Source organism: Salminus brasiliensis, chromosome 19, assembly GCF_030463535.1.
Source record: "Salminus brasiliensis chromosome 19, fSalBra1.hap2, whole genome shotgun sequence".
Taxonomy (NCBI): domain Eukaryota; kingdom Metazoa; phylum Chordata; class Actinopteri; order Characiformes; family Bryconidae; genus Salminus; species Salminus brasiliensis.
The window spans coordinates 15,551,542-15,568,718 of record NC_132896.1 but is presented as its reverse complement, the minus strand read 5'-3'; the positions used below and the strand labels follow the sequence as shown (position 1 = coordinate 15,568,718).

General features: G+C 42.6%; 1 protein-coding gene across 2 annotated transcripts in view; it reads left to right on the top strand.

The window, feature by feature from the left end:
- The window catches only part of gpc3 (glypican 3), a 225,174-nt gene that overhangs the window by 126,809 nt on the left and 81,188 nt on the right, over window positions 1-17,177 (top strand). For both annotated transcript variants that reach the window (XM_072662855.1, XM_072662854.1), the window contains exons 4-5: window positions 8,808-8,950; window positions 14,753-14,878. In XM_072662855.1, the coding sequence (XP_072518956.1) occupies window positions 8,808-8,950; window positions 14,753-14,878 (269 nt within the window). The remainder of the gene's footprint in view (window positions 1-8,807; window positions 8,951-14,752; window positions 14,879-17,177) is intronic.

Genomic DNA, 17,177 nt, shown 5'->3' with positions numbered 1-17,177 from the left:
GCTGACACAGGGAACTCTTTTCAGGGTTTAGCTCTCGGACTGGAGTGCCTGAAACCGCAGGCTTGTTTTGAGGACTTGATTTCAGATGCATCCAGAATTTAAGAGCTCTTTTTTCAGTGTTGAGGATCAGTGGGAATCGGCCTAATTCAACCCTGCATTAGTTAGTTGGGGTTTTTTCTTTGGACATGTAAAATCATTCTGCAAATTCAGTGGGATGCTTGTCTGTCTCTAGCCCTCTTATCTCTGTCCTCTTCCTTATCTTCTCTCTGTGTTTTTCTCTCCTTTGTTTCTCTTTCCTCTCCTTTCACTTCTCTCACTCTCACTCTCTCTGCTATATCTCTCTTTATCAGTCTCCCTCTTCTTATGTGGTCTTTTATTTCTCCCTCTTTCTGTATGTCTCTCTATCCTCTGTCTTTCTCTCCTTTGTTGCTCTCTCTTTGCTTTCTCGCCTCTACCTCTGTCACCTCTCTTTCTAAAACACACACGTACACACTGTGTTCTGCTACAGTTCATTAGCTGTCAAAACAGATACAAGTGAAGTGGCCAATTAGAGTGAAACTCAACGGTGTGTGCCTGTGTGTGTGTGAGTGTGTGTGTTTGAGGCTTATCTGTGCTGTGAGAGGGTTTGGGTATGATCCACTGTCCTGCTTTGTATTGATTATGACGTGTAACCGGAGGACTGATCTGCGCTGTACCTTTACAATGTGCTAGACTAAGTGAGCCTATCCAAGCAGTCGACTGACACTCTGTCAGCCTGAAGCCTGATGTATTGGTCTTGGTAATGGGTCTAAGAGCAAGAACTGAGAAGGTTCCTGCTTCTGGCCAAATATGAGCTGAGCAGAGTTTTCCCCTTTAGTTGTATCCCGTCCTACTTGAGCACCATCATCTCAGCATGGCAGCCAGAGGAGCCCTTTAGCCACGTTCCCCTTCAACGCCATGACAACCCCACTCATCAAATCTCCTACAGTATGGGCTTATTCCTTCTATCATTTGTCTTTTTCTTTGTCCTATCTGTGTGTGTATGTGAGAGAGAGAGAAAGAAAGAGAGGGAGAGAGAGAAATGGAGAGATGCATGATTTATGAAGCACTATTTTTACCAGTTACTGAGCAGAAGTGGGGAAAAAATTGTGAGAAGAAATGAGCAGGCAAGAGAGAGACAGAGAGAAAGAGATATAAGAGAGAGAGAGACAGAGAGAGAGAGAGAGAGAGAGAGAGAGAGAGAGAGAGAGAGAGAGAGAGAGAGAGAGAGAATGATAGACCAGCCCAGAGCAAAAGAAATAGATGTAGGGGGAGGAAGCATGCTTTAAGGTCTTGTGGAAAATGAGTGTGAGAGCAGAACTGGCCGTTAAAGAGTTTGAAGTGTGGGTGCCTAAGGGAGAGACACACACACACACAAACACACACACACACTCATCATTTGTTTTTAGGCTTTGTCAGAACACTGTCATCTGATATGTGTATAATATGAGTTTAAGGCTTACCGTTTCCCTAATGTCAGTAACTAAAAAAATGTCTGTTCGATTTTTTGCATTGCTCCACAGAAGTTTGTGAATTCTGCTCTGTGGAGCGATGGAATGAAACTGGACGTCTTCAGTGCTATGAATCAACGGTATATCGGGTGGAGGAAGAATGAAACATATGCTGAAAAGAACGCCCTGCCTGCAGTAAAGCATGGCGGTGGCTCTGTGATGCCCTGGGGCTGCTTTGCTCCCTCTGGCACTGGAAACCTGCAGTGTATGCAGGGCAAGATGGATTCAATGAAATATCACAGAAAACATGCCTTCTGTGAGGAAGCTAAAGCTTGGGCATCATTAAGCCTTCCAACAGTAATCATAAGCATACCTCAACGTCCATCAAGGTTTTGTCTCCTGACTGATTTAAAGATGGCGGTTCCAGCATGCAAACCCAAGAATATTTGTTAACAGGAAGCCACTGCCACTGGAACGGTCTAAGATTACCCAAGAATGCTGCCAAATGCGGCTGTCTTGATATGCATCATGTTTGCAGCAGTCAAAGGATTCTCTAAAAAGGGTACTAAAGACACTTGTCGTGAAAGGGGTTGAATAATAATTGAATTTGGAGAAAACAGTTGGTATTTTAGTTGTGTTGGGCTATTTAAATTGATCTTGTTTGATTGGTCTTTTGCAACTGTACACAAGGTCACATGTCACAGACTACAGAACTTTAATCTACATGCTACCACAACATGTTACTGTTACATGTTACAGGGGTATTTAAGGAACTTTTCCAATGCTTTTCCATGGACATGATATAAGCTGAGTGCACGCAATTTGACAGATATTTGAAATATTGAACATACTGATCATGACAAGGTGGTGTGAGCCTTTTTTTTTATGAATTTCCTATATGCTGGCTAAGAAGATAGCTAAATTGTGGTCATGAAGAGATGGTCAGCAACAATGCTGAAACAGGATGTGGCATTTAGTTGCTGATTGATTGGTTTGGGCGGACCAAAGTGTACCAAGAAAATATCCCCCACACCCTTACACCACCTCCACCAACCTGGACTGGTCTCACAAGGCAGGTGACGTCCATGGATTTAAGTTGTTGGCACCTATCCTGACCCTTCCAAATTCTGGCTGTTTTTCCAGTCTTCCAGATCAATTGTGGTCACTGTAGCCCCAGCTTTTTATTCTTGGCCGAATAGAAAGTGGAACCCAACATGGCCTTCTGTTGTTGTAGACCATCCGCCTCATGGTTTGGAGTGTTGGACTTTCTGAGACACTTTTCCACTGACTATAATAATACAGAATGGTCATCTGAGTTACTGTAGCCTTTCTGTCAGCTCGAACCAGTCTGGCCTTTCCTTGCTGACTTCGCTCATGAACAAGGGGTTTCCATCTGCAGAACTGCTGCTCACTGGATGCTTTTGCTCTATTCCACCATTCTGAGTAAACCCTTGAGACTGGTGTGCTGAAAATTCCAGGAGATCAGCAGTTCAGAAATACTCCAGCCAGTCTGGCACCATCAGTCTTACCATACTCAAAATCTCTGAGAGCACATTTTGTCCCCATTCTGAGGGTTGCTATGAACATGACCTCAAGATGACCTGAAGCTGGCCTGCATTTGCACAATTTTATACATGGCACTGCTGCCACATGTTTATCACACACACACACACACACACTTACTTTCTTTGAATCTTTTGCTGGAAGTGAGGAGGTGGATGTGGCTGGATATGGATGGCTGCTGCAGCAGTGCTGTAGGGATGACGCCTGCTCTCCTGCTGGTCCTCTTGGCGCCCTACAGAAGAACAGTGGGGCCGATGCACTGGAGCACAAAGAGCTCTCGGCTCTCTTTTCTGCTTCAAACCCCCTGCCAGACGTCTCTGTCAGCTGCGCTTTCTGAAAATCTGCTATTACTCGCTCCTCAGCGGACCAATTCCGAGGATCTCTGCTACATGAGAAGATATCAGAAAAGTTTTCTGTGTATGCTTGAGGGGAACATTTAGTCAGTTGCATCATTTTGCCAGTTATCTCCATAATAGCCCACTTACCCTCATGCAAATTAATTGAATGCCTCTGCCAACAATGCAAATGCAGTGCATTTGTGTAATTCAGACCTATAGTTTTTATATGCACAGCATGTTCAAGAAGTACTTTCAGAAAACAGTCATTTGGAAATCTGTTTTTCATGTCATCTGAAACTGAACTTAACCCGCTTTGTCAGATTAGACAGATTGGTATTCTGTACAACTTCAGGCCAGTTATTACTCTTTATGTATTCATTAGGGGGCCACATTACTGTAAACGGAATATCTATCACTCTTTAGAAAGTTCTTTATAAAATAGTCATGTCCTTGAATAGTGTGATTCTGTACTGTGTAATGTTTACATATTCCGTCTACAGCAGTTTGGCCATTCACATGGCGGAAGCGGTGGGGAGTATTCGTACTGTGGACAGTGTTCTTGTGAAGAAAATGACTAATAGTAAGCTGTACTATTTCTGGCTATTGGAAAGAAGATGTATCATTGCAGCCTTCCAGAGGATTTTAATATTCAAAAGGGGTGGCTGACGTTTTTTTTTATTATTTCTTCCCTAAGATGTAGTCGATTATCTGTTTGGTATCTGACATGGTACTTCAGTTTGGAACAGTAGACTTGAGGCTAAACATTGGACTAAGCATCGGCCTACCTCCTGTCTTATCTTGATAAATACATGCCCAAAATATTAGTCTGTGTGCTTCAAGAATCTATTCAGATCAGGCTGAGAGATATACCGTGCCCTCTATTATGTTTAGGACAAAGACACATTTTCCAAACCAATCAGATGTGATTAAATCAGACTTTAATTAAGATTATGTGCATAAATTTTCGGTTTCACCATGTTGAAATAACACAACACGCTTTTCCACAGTCCCCCTCATTTCAGGGCAGCGTAATGTTTGGGACATAGCGATGATAAGTACATTAAAGCAGTCATGTTTGGTCCCATATCTCTTGCATGCAATGACTGCTTAAATTAAAACACATCACCAGGTGCTGAGTATCTTCTCTGGTGATGCTTTGCCAAGCCTCTAATGCAGCCATCTTTACAAGCTCTTGCTTGTTTCCAGGTCCTGTTGCCTTAAGATTTTCTCCTCAGCATATGGAACGAATGCTCAGTTATATTTTAATCGTGCAATTAAAAAACACCTTGTTGCCTTAGCAGTATTTTTGGGACCATTATCTTGCTGTAGGATGAAGCGCTGCCAAATGAGTTTGGAGGTATTGAACATTAGCATGAGCAGATAAGATGTTCCTATATACCTCAGAATTCATTGTGCTACTGCCTTCAGCCATTACGTCATTAATGGAGATGAGTGTGCCAGTACCACACTCAGTGCTCAAGCCATGACACCCCCACCACCATGAGCTGGTATGCTTTGGATCGCGGGCAGTTCCTTTTTATACACGTTACACTCTGATACACATTATGGCCACATCTTGGACTCATCTGTCCACAAGACCTTTTTCCAGAATTCTGCAGCTCATTTAAGTACTTTTCACTGGCTGTAATCTGCCCATTCAGTGGTTTGCATCTTGTATTGTAGCCTCTGTATTTCTGTTCATGACGTTCTCTGTGGATAGTAGTCTCTGATTACTACGCACCTGCCTCCTGAAGGCTGTTTCTTGTCTGTTGGACATCCAAATGACGGTTCTTTTGCAATCAGCAGTGGAGGTCTTCCTTGGCCTACAAGTCACTTAGCGATTAGTGAGCTCACTTATGTGTTTTTCTGCTTAATGATAGTCCACACAGTTGATTTGAGTAATCCCAAGGTTTGGGGCTGACATTTTTAATGGTTTTATTCTTGATTTTCAGCCTTAAAATAGGTTATTTGGCTTTCATTGGTTCAGCTCTTGTCCTCCTGTTGAACAATGGCAACTAGAGATGGCAAAAGTGTTTGAATACTGAGAAGCAAGCCTAAGTATCTGATGTCTACACTAATGAAAGAATGGAGTATTTAAAAACACCTAAAATGAGGAGAGCCGTATAAAAAAGCTGTTATTTTAACATGGTGAAACCAGAACATATGCAAATACCCTTAAAATTAATAGGAATGGTCATGTGGTCTGGGTCTGAGTCTGGAGGTGATACACTGCTCTCCAGTATCAACAACACCCTGTTCTCACGAGGGCGTTGTGTTTTACTGCTTGGGCCAGCTCTGAACAGGGACTTCGCTAGTGGGCTGGGTTTATGTAAATCATGCGTAAATATAACGAGTCAAGCTTGTTGTGTAACAGTCTTGAGATTTTGAAATTGGCATGTTTTACAGCTCTGATTTGGTTATGCTGGATTTTCTTTGGAAGGAGACGACAACAGTGTTTAAAGTTCATGGTATGTCACTTCCATCCACTAAGCTCTCATTATTCAGCTCTGCTCAGCTATGACTTTCTAGGCTCCCTTTAATGAAGAAAGAAGCCTAAAACAAGTCACACTCTGATCCTCTGATCTGTGTTTCGCATTTACACTGAGAGGTTTTGTCTCGTTGTAAAAACTGTGAAGCTATCCATGTGTTTTTGTCAACACACGCCAAGTATATTTATTGATGTGTGTGTGTGTGTATTTCTAGCCTCTCTCTCTTTATCTCTCTCTCTCTCTCTCTCTCTTTTTCCGGGGTGTGTGAGGTGCAGATAAAAGGCGGTGGATATTTCAGGGCCCTCTCACTGATATGGCTCTTATCTCCCCGCGCGTGTTATCCAGCAGCATGGCCGCTGCCTCTCCCTGTTACTGATGTCCCACTAATGAGAGAAACAATCGCACACAGTCTCCCCTGCGCCGCAGCTCCCCAGAGCCCGGTGTGCGCGGCCCACAAACACAGAGGGGAACGCACGCCCCAGCCACATTAATCAAGGCCAGGGGCGCACGGCAAAATTACGCAGGGAGAGGCCGGCCACTAATGATTTCCCCAGAGCAAGGAGAGAGAGCGAGAGAAAGAGAGGGAGAAAGAGCATTAGATGGAGAACACGAGTTCAGTGGTTGGAAGTTAGTAAGAGTGTGTTTGAGAGGGGTGTGCGCGTTGTCTGAGAGAGTCTGTTGCCGAGAGAGTCTGGCCTTGCGCTGAAATACAGTGTGTTGCATCAGGACAGCACTTGTGTAATAAATGGTCTGAACACCAAACTTGCTCCCTCTTTCCCAGCTCTCGCTCGCCCCTCTGTCTGCCTTTACACATGCTTCAGCAGTGTTTCAGTTTAGAGTCTGCCAGCTAGGAGGGGCTTTTATTGATCTGTGCTGATGATTATATCACTGAGCTCAACAGCAGTATTAGTCTGTTTGTGTGAATGCAAGCGTTCATGTCTGTGTGCAAGAATGTGTGTGTGGGATTCGGCCTATTCTGTGGTTCTGTAGTCAGTAAGATGTGCACTAAATATGGTGTGGATATAGTGTAATATTTTGCTTAATTGAATTATCCTGCATAGCTCATGCATTGAAACATGCAGAGAAAAGCGCAGAACTCACGACTGCTAGAATCACGGAGCAAGAGGGCATGGGTGCACCACTATCTGATAACGTCAAAAAATCATGTCATCATTGTGGTTTTGATGTATATTTTCAAGCAATATTTCTTTGGTGGCAGCCAGTACTATTGACAGCAGCACTACCTCAAAGCGTGATAGATCCACCCCCATGCTTTACAGTTAGTTGGCAAGGTGTTCTTTTGATGCCAGGCAGTTTCCTTTTTTCTTCATATGTACCTTTGCTTTGATTGTGGCCAAAGAGTTCTATTTTAACTTGTTTCTGAAACTCATCTGGCTTGCCTAGATGTTCTGTAGCGTACTGCAGATGCCGTTGTTTTGTAACGAAGTTGCAAGTTAGGCTTTTCTTTCATGAAGCAAGCAATGCTGCACAGTTAAACATGCAGTCGCACTCTTGACTTCCTGCAGGTTCCTGGCAGTCATGTGGAGGTTTGGATTTTCCCTTTCTTACCAGCATAGGAACAGTTCTCTCTGAGAGCTTTGTAGATGTCTTTTTGACCTCCATAGTTGCCCTGAAGTTCCACCAACTGTCCACAATGTAGAATGCAGTTGTTTAGAGAAACCAATGAATGCTGAATGTTAGCACAAGGTTTAAAGAGTCCAATTGGAAATTTGACTCAGCTGACAGTTCATGATTACAGTTGGTGACGTGCCTCAGGTCTGATTTTCTCTCATGTCCAAACCTTTACACTGGCCACAGAGTTTTTTTTTAAATTTGTTTAATGTTATGAAAGCCAAAGTCATTGTCTATTAGGAAAATATTGTGTTTTATTGCAACCAGAGGCAGCAAATTAGCCTAATGTCAGACATTATTGAATTGGGGGTGCTTCCTGTTTGCTCCACCCTGCTGATCACTGATCCAGTTAATGTTTTAATGATTTGCAAAAACTAATGCAAACCAATGCAAAGTCAGCTTAAGGATATAAAGTAATTTATAACTAATCATTAATGATAAATTAATACTGTTTACACATTAATGTAAAGATTCTAGATTAGTTTATGGGTTCTTCCTTGAACTGTCTGTTTTCTGTAGAGGTTCTTTAAGCTTTCAAGAGTTCTCCTAGTTCTCCAGAGAACAAGCCACTGAAAAGTTCTATGGCATCGTGCAAAGACCCACTATTGGCATCTGTATTCAAGCCTAGCTTTGTGTGTGTGTGTGTGTGTGTAAGCATATGTCCAGTCCTCCCTCTTTCTCATCAAGATGTCCACATTCGTTTTTGGTCCCATCAGTATTCCGGAGTCCGTGTACCCGGCCGTGCAGATTCACTTACGGCCAGCCGGGCACAATTAGCTACTAACATTACACGGCAGAATTAAGCCGGAGACCCAGTCCCCCTGGGAAATTAAACCAGCGGCAATTCATTAAACCACAAGCCAAACATTAACAGGCATTTGCATTTTTATTGCACCTGAAAACAATGGAAGCCTTCTATTATCTTCCCGCCACAGAGAGAGACTCCTTGTTTATTATTATGATGTCGTGGCGTATAAAAACAATGGCGTTTATCAGGGAGAACAGAGGGAACAAGAGGCTGCTTTAATCGCGGCGGGTCTGCAGAGGGTTATGATTATTGAAAGAACACAGTGCAAGTGGCTGACGAGCCCGACAATTGAGTCGTTTTGTTATGTAAATCCCATTGTCAACCCCCGTCCCCGAAATAAACAAACCGGGAGGAGAAGGCTGTGGCATAAAGCCGGGCGATTAAGCTGAATAAGGGGGAAAGTTTCAGGGACATTCTGTCACATTAATTGGTTTCCCTGTTGGAATTCTGCCAGTCTCGTGTCTAGGAATGAAAGACTTAAACACTTCCTCCTCTATTCTTTTCCCAGGTGAGCAGCATGTGCACGCACACTCCCCAACGTGTGGCCCGTGCCGCGGCATCGGTGGCGGAACACACACTTGCCTCAACGGTGGTCCGCAGCACACAGTCTGGCAACTCTGACCCTGACCAGACTCTGGTTGGGCGACGCAGGTAATGAATGATTGGGTCTCTGCTTTCTGTTTTCTGTTTATGGGTTACCAAGATACAGAGATTGACACATTCAAAACAGAGATCACCAACATATACATTTTCAGCAATTTCTCATAAGATACCCCTAAGAAGCCATCCAGGCCCACCCAGTACAATTACGCCCTTCTGCCCACTCTCACCCACCCTCACCCACCCTGTCACTTGTTATGACTTTAAATGAACTTAGATATACAAATTTCCCATACTTCTATACTAATATATACATAATATAATTCAAAATAAATGTAAAAATATAGAGATAACAGATGTGACTGCTGAGTCTCTAGGAAAAAAGCAAAAAAGGGGGTGTCTCATTTTTTCAAGATGCAATAGTAAGGCAACATCTTTAAGCCATTGTTCAAATGAAGGTGGTGTGGAACTTTTTTTTCACTGAATTATAATATGACGTCTAGCTAATGTTCCCAGTCTCAAAAAAAAGGTGCAAAAAGGTCCAAAGTGTTCTTTAAGGAATGCCATGGAGAAATCAATTTTGGTTATATAAAGAACTATTTTTGTAAAAGAGCAGTAAGTGTGAAGAACCTTTACACTGACTTATTTAAACATCTGAAAGGTTCTTCACACATATATCTCTGTATCACTTTACTTGGGTGGTCCATTATAGATATCTTCGTAGATGCTCACCTGACATTCAACTAACATTCAACTGAATGTCTCTTAAGTACTGCTAAACTCTATGTTGAATATAAATGACTGTCTATTGAATGTAACCCTACATCTAACTCTACCCCAACCCTAAACCTTACCATTGAATCATCCCTAACCCTAACCTTAACCTAAACCTTAAATCTAAACTAATTCTAAAAGGGTAGACAGTCATTTACGTTCAGTTGCGTTTAAGAGACAATTAGTTGAATTTTAGTTGAATGTTAGATGAGCATCTACAAGGCATCTACAGTAGACCAACCAAGTAAAGTAAAACCTATATCTCTATTTCAAAAATGGTTCTTAATAGAACCAAAATTGTTCCTCTGCGGCATCATCAAAGAACTAATTGTATTTGCTGGTAGCTGGTTTTCAGATGGCCTAAGCTGGTCTTTGATGGTTCAGGTGGTCAAAGAGCTCCTCAACCAGGCAAAACACCCCCTATGGTGGTAACCCAGTTGCCCAGTCTGACTTTTGCTTAATCTTAACTGGTCTTAGGGTATAGTTGTATGGGGTATTTGAGGTAACATAAGGTATATTTTATATCACAGGGTATATAAGGTAGCAGAGGGTCTATTTTCATTGGAATTTGATGGCGTATAGCTGGTCTACCAGCATGACCAATGCCACCAAGCTGGCTGTCAAGCTGGTCAACCAGCTGAACAGGCTGTTTTTTTCAGCAGGGATCATAGAAATCACATGGCATAGTGTCACTGTATGTATTATACATCCCTGCAGTTTTGTACATACTTTGTAAGACCTTCCTGTGAAGTAAGGACCTCTGAGTCTTATTCTGTTGTATTTTTTGGTCATGCATCTCTATTAATGAGACTCAATGTGGAAACAGCAGTATCCCAATAATGCTGTAGCCTACTGTGCAGAAACAACAAGAATACGCTGTCAGCAGTGGCACAACAGGTTCTCAACTGACCCCAGAACAGCTGTGCTTTGACCATAGACTTGGCAAAAGAGATAAAGAGGACAAGGACATACACACATAGTGGTAAATGTGAGCTGCATTAAATAACATACATTAAAATAAGATTATTATATGAGTCTACCAAGTAATTTAGTACATAAGCTTCAGTGTGAATTTTCAGCTGAAAAGAAATGGGTGAATTCCAAATTAAACTGTGTAATTAAATAATAAATCAGTTTGTGGAACAGTAATAGGCAGTTTATGGAAGAATAGGGAGCAAATGAAAAGAAAAGGTGCATAACATCAGGAGGGGTAAAAAGCAATTATGTGGTGGTGGGTATTTGAAGTCATATGGGTCATATTTCAGCAGAAAGGACCTCACTACAATTTGGATCCTGGTTCTGATTTCGTAGAAGAAAGAAGAAGACTTTTAGAGAGAAATGCTTGTAGAATGACTAGAAAGCTAAAAAGCCCACAGCCCCCTCCCTGTTTGACTGCAACACCTTGAGTAGGGTTTAGACTCTGAGTGGTGGTGCACTGTTCTACTGTACAGCGACACCGGCACAAACATCTGTTTAAGCCCCACCTTCTCACCATCATTATTGGTCAATGTACCTGCATCTACATCAGCCACTGGTCAAACTGCTTCCAAACTGACAAAGAGAGAAAGAGACTGGTGATTGCTGATTGACTGCAGCCTAGAGCTGGGCAATATGACAATATTTTATCGTATCGTGGTACATTTTGTTATCGTGATACACAATATGCTTTTATGAATGTATCGTGGAGATCGTCAGTGCTTAAAGAGATTGATTAACTGCACAATTCATTACAAAGAGTGTAATCAGTCTTATTTAATTGAACAGAGTAAAGCATATTGTGAGTAAAAATCACGGTACTCAGTATGTGAGAGTACTTGGGTAGCAGTTTTTAAACATTTTATGCTGTTGGTACATTTGATGAAATATTGTGATAAATATCATATATCATAAATATGTCTTTAAATACTGTGATATACATTTTTTCCATATCGCACAGCTCTACTGCAGCCTAAAAATGCAGGTCCTGGCTTCCTTTCTGTCAACAAGTCTAGTGCAAAACAAGTAACTTTATTGCTAAGAATCAATATGCTCAAATAGCATGGTTCGAATTTCAGGGGTAGTACTGACACTTCAAGCAATGAAAGTAACCTCTGCTAACAGAAAGTATGGGAAAGCACACAGTAATTACAGTTATGAATAGAACTTTACAGTCCTGTGCAACGATGACTGTGATATTATTCATTGGCATAAAGTGTCAACTTAGTCCTAGCACCAACGCCTTCACAGTGGAGACAATGTTCATGTACATGTGTCTTGTCTAGTCCCAGCCTTGAAGTACTTCCGCCCCTCAAAAAATCTGATTAAGTGGCTAGTATGATTTCATAATTGTACACACACACTCCATTTAAAGTGCTCTACTACTTGAGATACAAATGCTTCAAGTATACATAATGCCGCTGCGCTTGACGCTGGCGCAGCCTGCTTTTTTGTTCCCCAGCCATATTCTGCTCCACTTTTAGGAGGGAAAAAAATGACAGTAAATCAATATGGGGTCTAATGACTGAATAATGATTGGACCCACTCATAGCGCATTTGTGCCATTTGTACGACTCAAACAGTCGGCTGCTGTCTGTTAGGAGGGCAGCCTTGAGAGCTGACTGTCATGCTGTAATAGATGGCTCTCCAGTGCAGCACTTCAGAAACACTCGGAGCGCTCTCTCTCGGCGGCTCTACCGCCAGCGCTGTCCTCTGCTTCTGCCCTTAACCTTCACTGACCTTTCCACAGGGCTCGCTTTCAGCTCAAACGGGGCTCTCCTCTTAATGAGGGCGTGAGTGATGCTGCCCAGACCGAACCCGCTGAGTCGGTGTGGGTGGAAGTGTTTTGGTGTATGTGTATGTGTTTGTATGTGTGTGTGTGCTTGTGTGTGTGTGTGTGTGTGTGTGTGTGTGTGTGTGTGTGTGCGTATGGAGATGAAATGACTGCAAGAAAATATACCTTTTGAGAAGAAGTACTGTTTAGCACTAGAAGGCCGCATTCATGTGAAAAACATCAAAGCATTTCAGCATGATAAGCAATGTTAGAATGAACTGGAACCTCTTTTTTATAGACTACATGTTCAAAAGTTTGTGGACACCCCTTCTAATGAATGCATTCAATTACTTTACGTTGCACCCATTGCTGACACTGATGTTAAAATGTGTTCTTTTGCGAATAGAAGCAGATAAATATGAACCTAATGCCAGGCGTGATCTAGAGGGGTGTGAAGCCCCCCAGCATTGAGCTGTGGAACAGTGAAAGTGTGTTCTCCGCAATGATGATGCTCTATTCTATACTGGGGGAGTTGGGAATGAGGTGGGGTGGAGATTAACCAACATCCTGATCTCATTAATGCTTTTGTAACTGGATGCAAACAAATTCTCACAGCAATGCTCCAAAATCAAAGTAGAATGTGGAAGCGTTCCCTGGAGAGTAAATACAGCAGAGTTACTTAATCAAAAGCAGGATAAACTCTTTTTAATACCTTTGATCTCCGAAAAAAAACGATGAATGCGCAAAGGTCCCAATAACCTTTGCCCATATTGTGTATATATTTATGCATACTAATGACTGTCTTATTGTCTTATTCAATTACAACGGCAGTGATGGGTGAAGGTAAATGAACTATAATTAAATTATAGACACTGGAAATTATAGACACTGGAAATTATAGACACTGGGAATTTGCAATGAAGTAAACTGACTGAATATTTGATCCCTCCTTTTAATATGCAGACATTCTGCCTGTCTGTGTCTTACAAAGCTTTCAGCTACAGCTGCAGCTTTTTTCTCCACACTGTTTGAATCCTCTGAATTATGTAATGCTGTTATCATATTATAACAGTTTTATGAATGTAAAAGCTAGAGATGCACCAATATTGACATTTGTCTCAGGTACAATGAATGCAATAAAACAGATATATGAAATAAATATATTATATTAATATTAAAATTAAAAGTAGAAATTGAGACTAAATCCACATGGATTAACATTACAGTGATCCATGGACGTCACCAATTGCTGAGGTTCCTCCATTGAGATGCTTTTCCAGGCCTTCCTGGCAGCCGCCGTCAGTCTGTTTTTTTTTTTTCAGTTTGTGGCCTTTATTCATCTCTTCAGTGAGCAAAACGCATGCTCAGTTGGTTTGAGGTCAGGTTGCTGAATGCCATCCAATCCTCAACAGCATTGCTCCAGAATCTAGTAGAAAGGCTTCCCTCAAGGGTAGAGACAGTTACTCCCGCAAAAGCAGGATACATTGTTTTTGGAGACTCTAGATTTTAGAAGACATGATGACTGGGAAGGTGTCTCAATACTTTTGTCCATTAAGTGTATTTGTAGAGATCAACAAAAGCAGTAAGATGGTCATTGTGCACATCTAATGTCTTTAACTGAACTGGTTTCGCAAACCTTTGAACAGCAGTAGATAATAGCTAGACAACTGGCAACCCCCATGTTCTAGTCCTTACACTGTAACATGATTAAGAGCATCTGCCAAATGCCTTATATATAATTGTGTGTGTGTGTGTGTGTGTGTGTGTGTGATTTACTATGTGCGCTGCATTTATGCAGATGACTGTCACTTCCCATGCTTCTGTGTGTCACCCTCCATACTTCTGGATCTGCATTCGTGTGGAAGTGTGTGTGCGCAGGCCAGTTCCTATATGTGTACACACACTTGTGTGTGTGTTTGTGAGTGGGTCGATGGTGACAGAGAGGGCCTCATTAACACTGGCTTTGTCTCCTGCCGTGACAGTGACATTGAGCCGCCTCCTGCCCCCTCCATCCTGTGTGCTTCCAACCTCCCTCACGCTGATGAACAGATGAGTGAGGCTGGCCAGCGCAGCAGGCTGTGCAGGCTGAGCCTCAATGTCAATTAGCCATCAAAACGGCACAAATCAACTTACTCTGACAAGAAAACAGGACCAAACGAAGTAGATCTGATTTCACAGGCTCCTTTCCCCTCCTCTTCTCCTGTCTCAATTGCTTTTTATTCCTCTCTGTCTTCTTTGTCTCTTCCATCCATAATTTGCGTTGGTTTTGCTAATTTTGCACCATCGCCTTCTTCTTCCATGACTCTTCCTCTTTATTGCCTTATTTCCAGAGAGTTTATCCAGAGTCTGAAGAGCTTCAGTCTTTTTTATGGTGGTCTGGGAGAGGCTCTGTGCAACCGAGAGCCAGCGGCACTCAACAGCTCCCTCTGCTGGAATGGGCAGGAGATGACAGACAAGTGAGTAAACAACACTGGACCTTATTCACCTAGAAAATAATTCTTCTTAAGACCCTCTTAAGCAGTTTTTCCAATGATTCTGACACGGGCCAAAATGGGCCTGAAGTGTAGACTTTCGACTTTAAGTCTAGGAGTTTGACCAAAATTATTGTATTAACCGTTTAAGAATTCTCGTTTTCGTTTTCACAGGCTGAAAAGTAATTGGACAAACTAACCAAACTATAGACAGGCGCAAAATTGTAAATACATGGAAGCAAATCCAAAGAACTGCCTGAAGCCTGGAACCCATGGACATCACCAATTGCTGAGTTTCCTCCATTGAGATGCTTTTCCAGGCCTTCATGGCAGCCGTCTTGATTCTCTGCTTGTTTGCGGGCTTTATTCATCTCTTCAGTGAGCAAAACGCATGCAGGTTGCTGAATGCAATCAGATCCAAAGATTTTTCTTTTTGAGATTAGTTCAGTTCATGAGGATAATAGGATCCATCATTATAGGAGCAGAGATGTGAACATTTACAGCATTTAGCTGATGCTATTATCCAGAGCGACTTACAAGGTTACTCATATTACAGATGTGGGCCAATGTAGTGTTAGGAGTCCTGCCCAAGGACCCTTATTGGTGTAGCGCAGCATGGTCACCCAGACTGGGAATCAAACCCCAGTCTCCTACAGGTAGCTTACTGGTAGGTAGTGGTGTTATCTGTTGTGCTACACCAACCACAGCTCTGCAGTGAACATCATGAATCTGATGTAGACTTTTTGTGAGGACTTTTCTCAACAACAAATTTAGAAAAAATGATACTGAGAGTGGGTGAATGAGGCCCACTCTTCATCCCATTTTGGTTTTCCATTCCCTTCTGCAGGGCATAGCAACATATGGTGCATACATATATGCATTGTGCATGCCACAGGCCTCCCGTCTGAAGCAACCCAGCATTGTCTAGCATGGGTGATGTTGTTAAGTAGGACAGAAACTTGTCCTGCCACATTGTCTCCAAGAATATTTGCATGTCGTAATGTCCTGAAGAAACAGATGATATATTACTGTTTGTAATCTGGTGCTGTTTGTATTAGAAGCAGTTGAATGAAGCTGTGGTGCCTGAGGGACAGAGAAAGAGAGAGAGAGAGAGTGGAGCTAGGTGAGCTGAAGGTTGTGTTTGTCGAGAAGTGATGAGCTCGGCACACTCCAGCCTGCGGTTGACAGCCATCGGGGTGTAAATCTGGGCTCGGGCTGCGTGAAGGGTTATTAATGTCACTGGCGCTGTTGCTTCCCCCCCGCTCGCTTAATTGCTCCTTCGATCGCGTTCGCCGCCTGTGCCTGGCTTTCCAGCGCCCCATGGAACCCAATTTGGAGTTTGCTATATTTCACTACGCCCCGTGTCCCCGGTATCCCCTGTATCATAACTTTGTCTCGTTTTCAATCTGAGCCAGGCTAATGCAGGCCATTCGCGCAGTGGTGACATTAATATTAGGAGCTTTAAGTAGAGGTATCTCATCCTGCCGAGTTGTGAATATGAGCGCAGGCTGGCCATGAAGATCAAGCAGTTGTTGCTTGTTGGTTTGTATATCTCAGTGTCTCCTAGAAGTTTAGCTTTGAATAGCTTTGCCTGGAGTGTGTTTGTCTGTGTGTTTGTCTGCACCCTCATTTGGTGCTTGAACATGTCCTCATTCTGCTATAGCTGGCAGCGCAGCACATGGCCTGTATGTCACTATTGAATTTGACTGTTTGTTTGTGTGTGTCAGCATTATTTGCTAGAGCTGCTCATTCGGGTGTTCCATATCCTCAGCGTGGAGGTGAGGAGAGGACGCCAGCCCAACAGGCCAGTCACCGTAGTCCGATAAGCCGTAGGCCTCAGGGGACAGTCAGAGCAGTGTCAGAAGCCACTCACACCCTCTGGGGGTAATTAGGACCAGAGACAGGTGGAGAGAGAAGTGGACCAGGGCAGGAGGACAGGAACTGGCACTGTCATTCATGACCGTATTGCGGTCTGTTTAGTGTATACAGCATGTTGTCACTGTCTCTTTTTCTATTTTTGTTTTTCTTAACACAGAACCTGTTCTTCACATTGTATTTATGATGGATGGACTTAATGAAATGACCTTAAATGTTTTTTTGTTTTTTTACATTAAAGCAACATTATGTTGAATTTCTACATTAAAATAACAGCTTTGTGGTCATTAAGATGCTACACTGTGGAGAATGTAGTGTCTCTAACATTCCCACTCCTTCACAATACCAAAAACTGCACTGTGTATCTTTGGTCAAGCAGACAGGACAATGCTTTTTTAGGGGTGGCTCA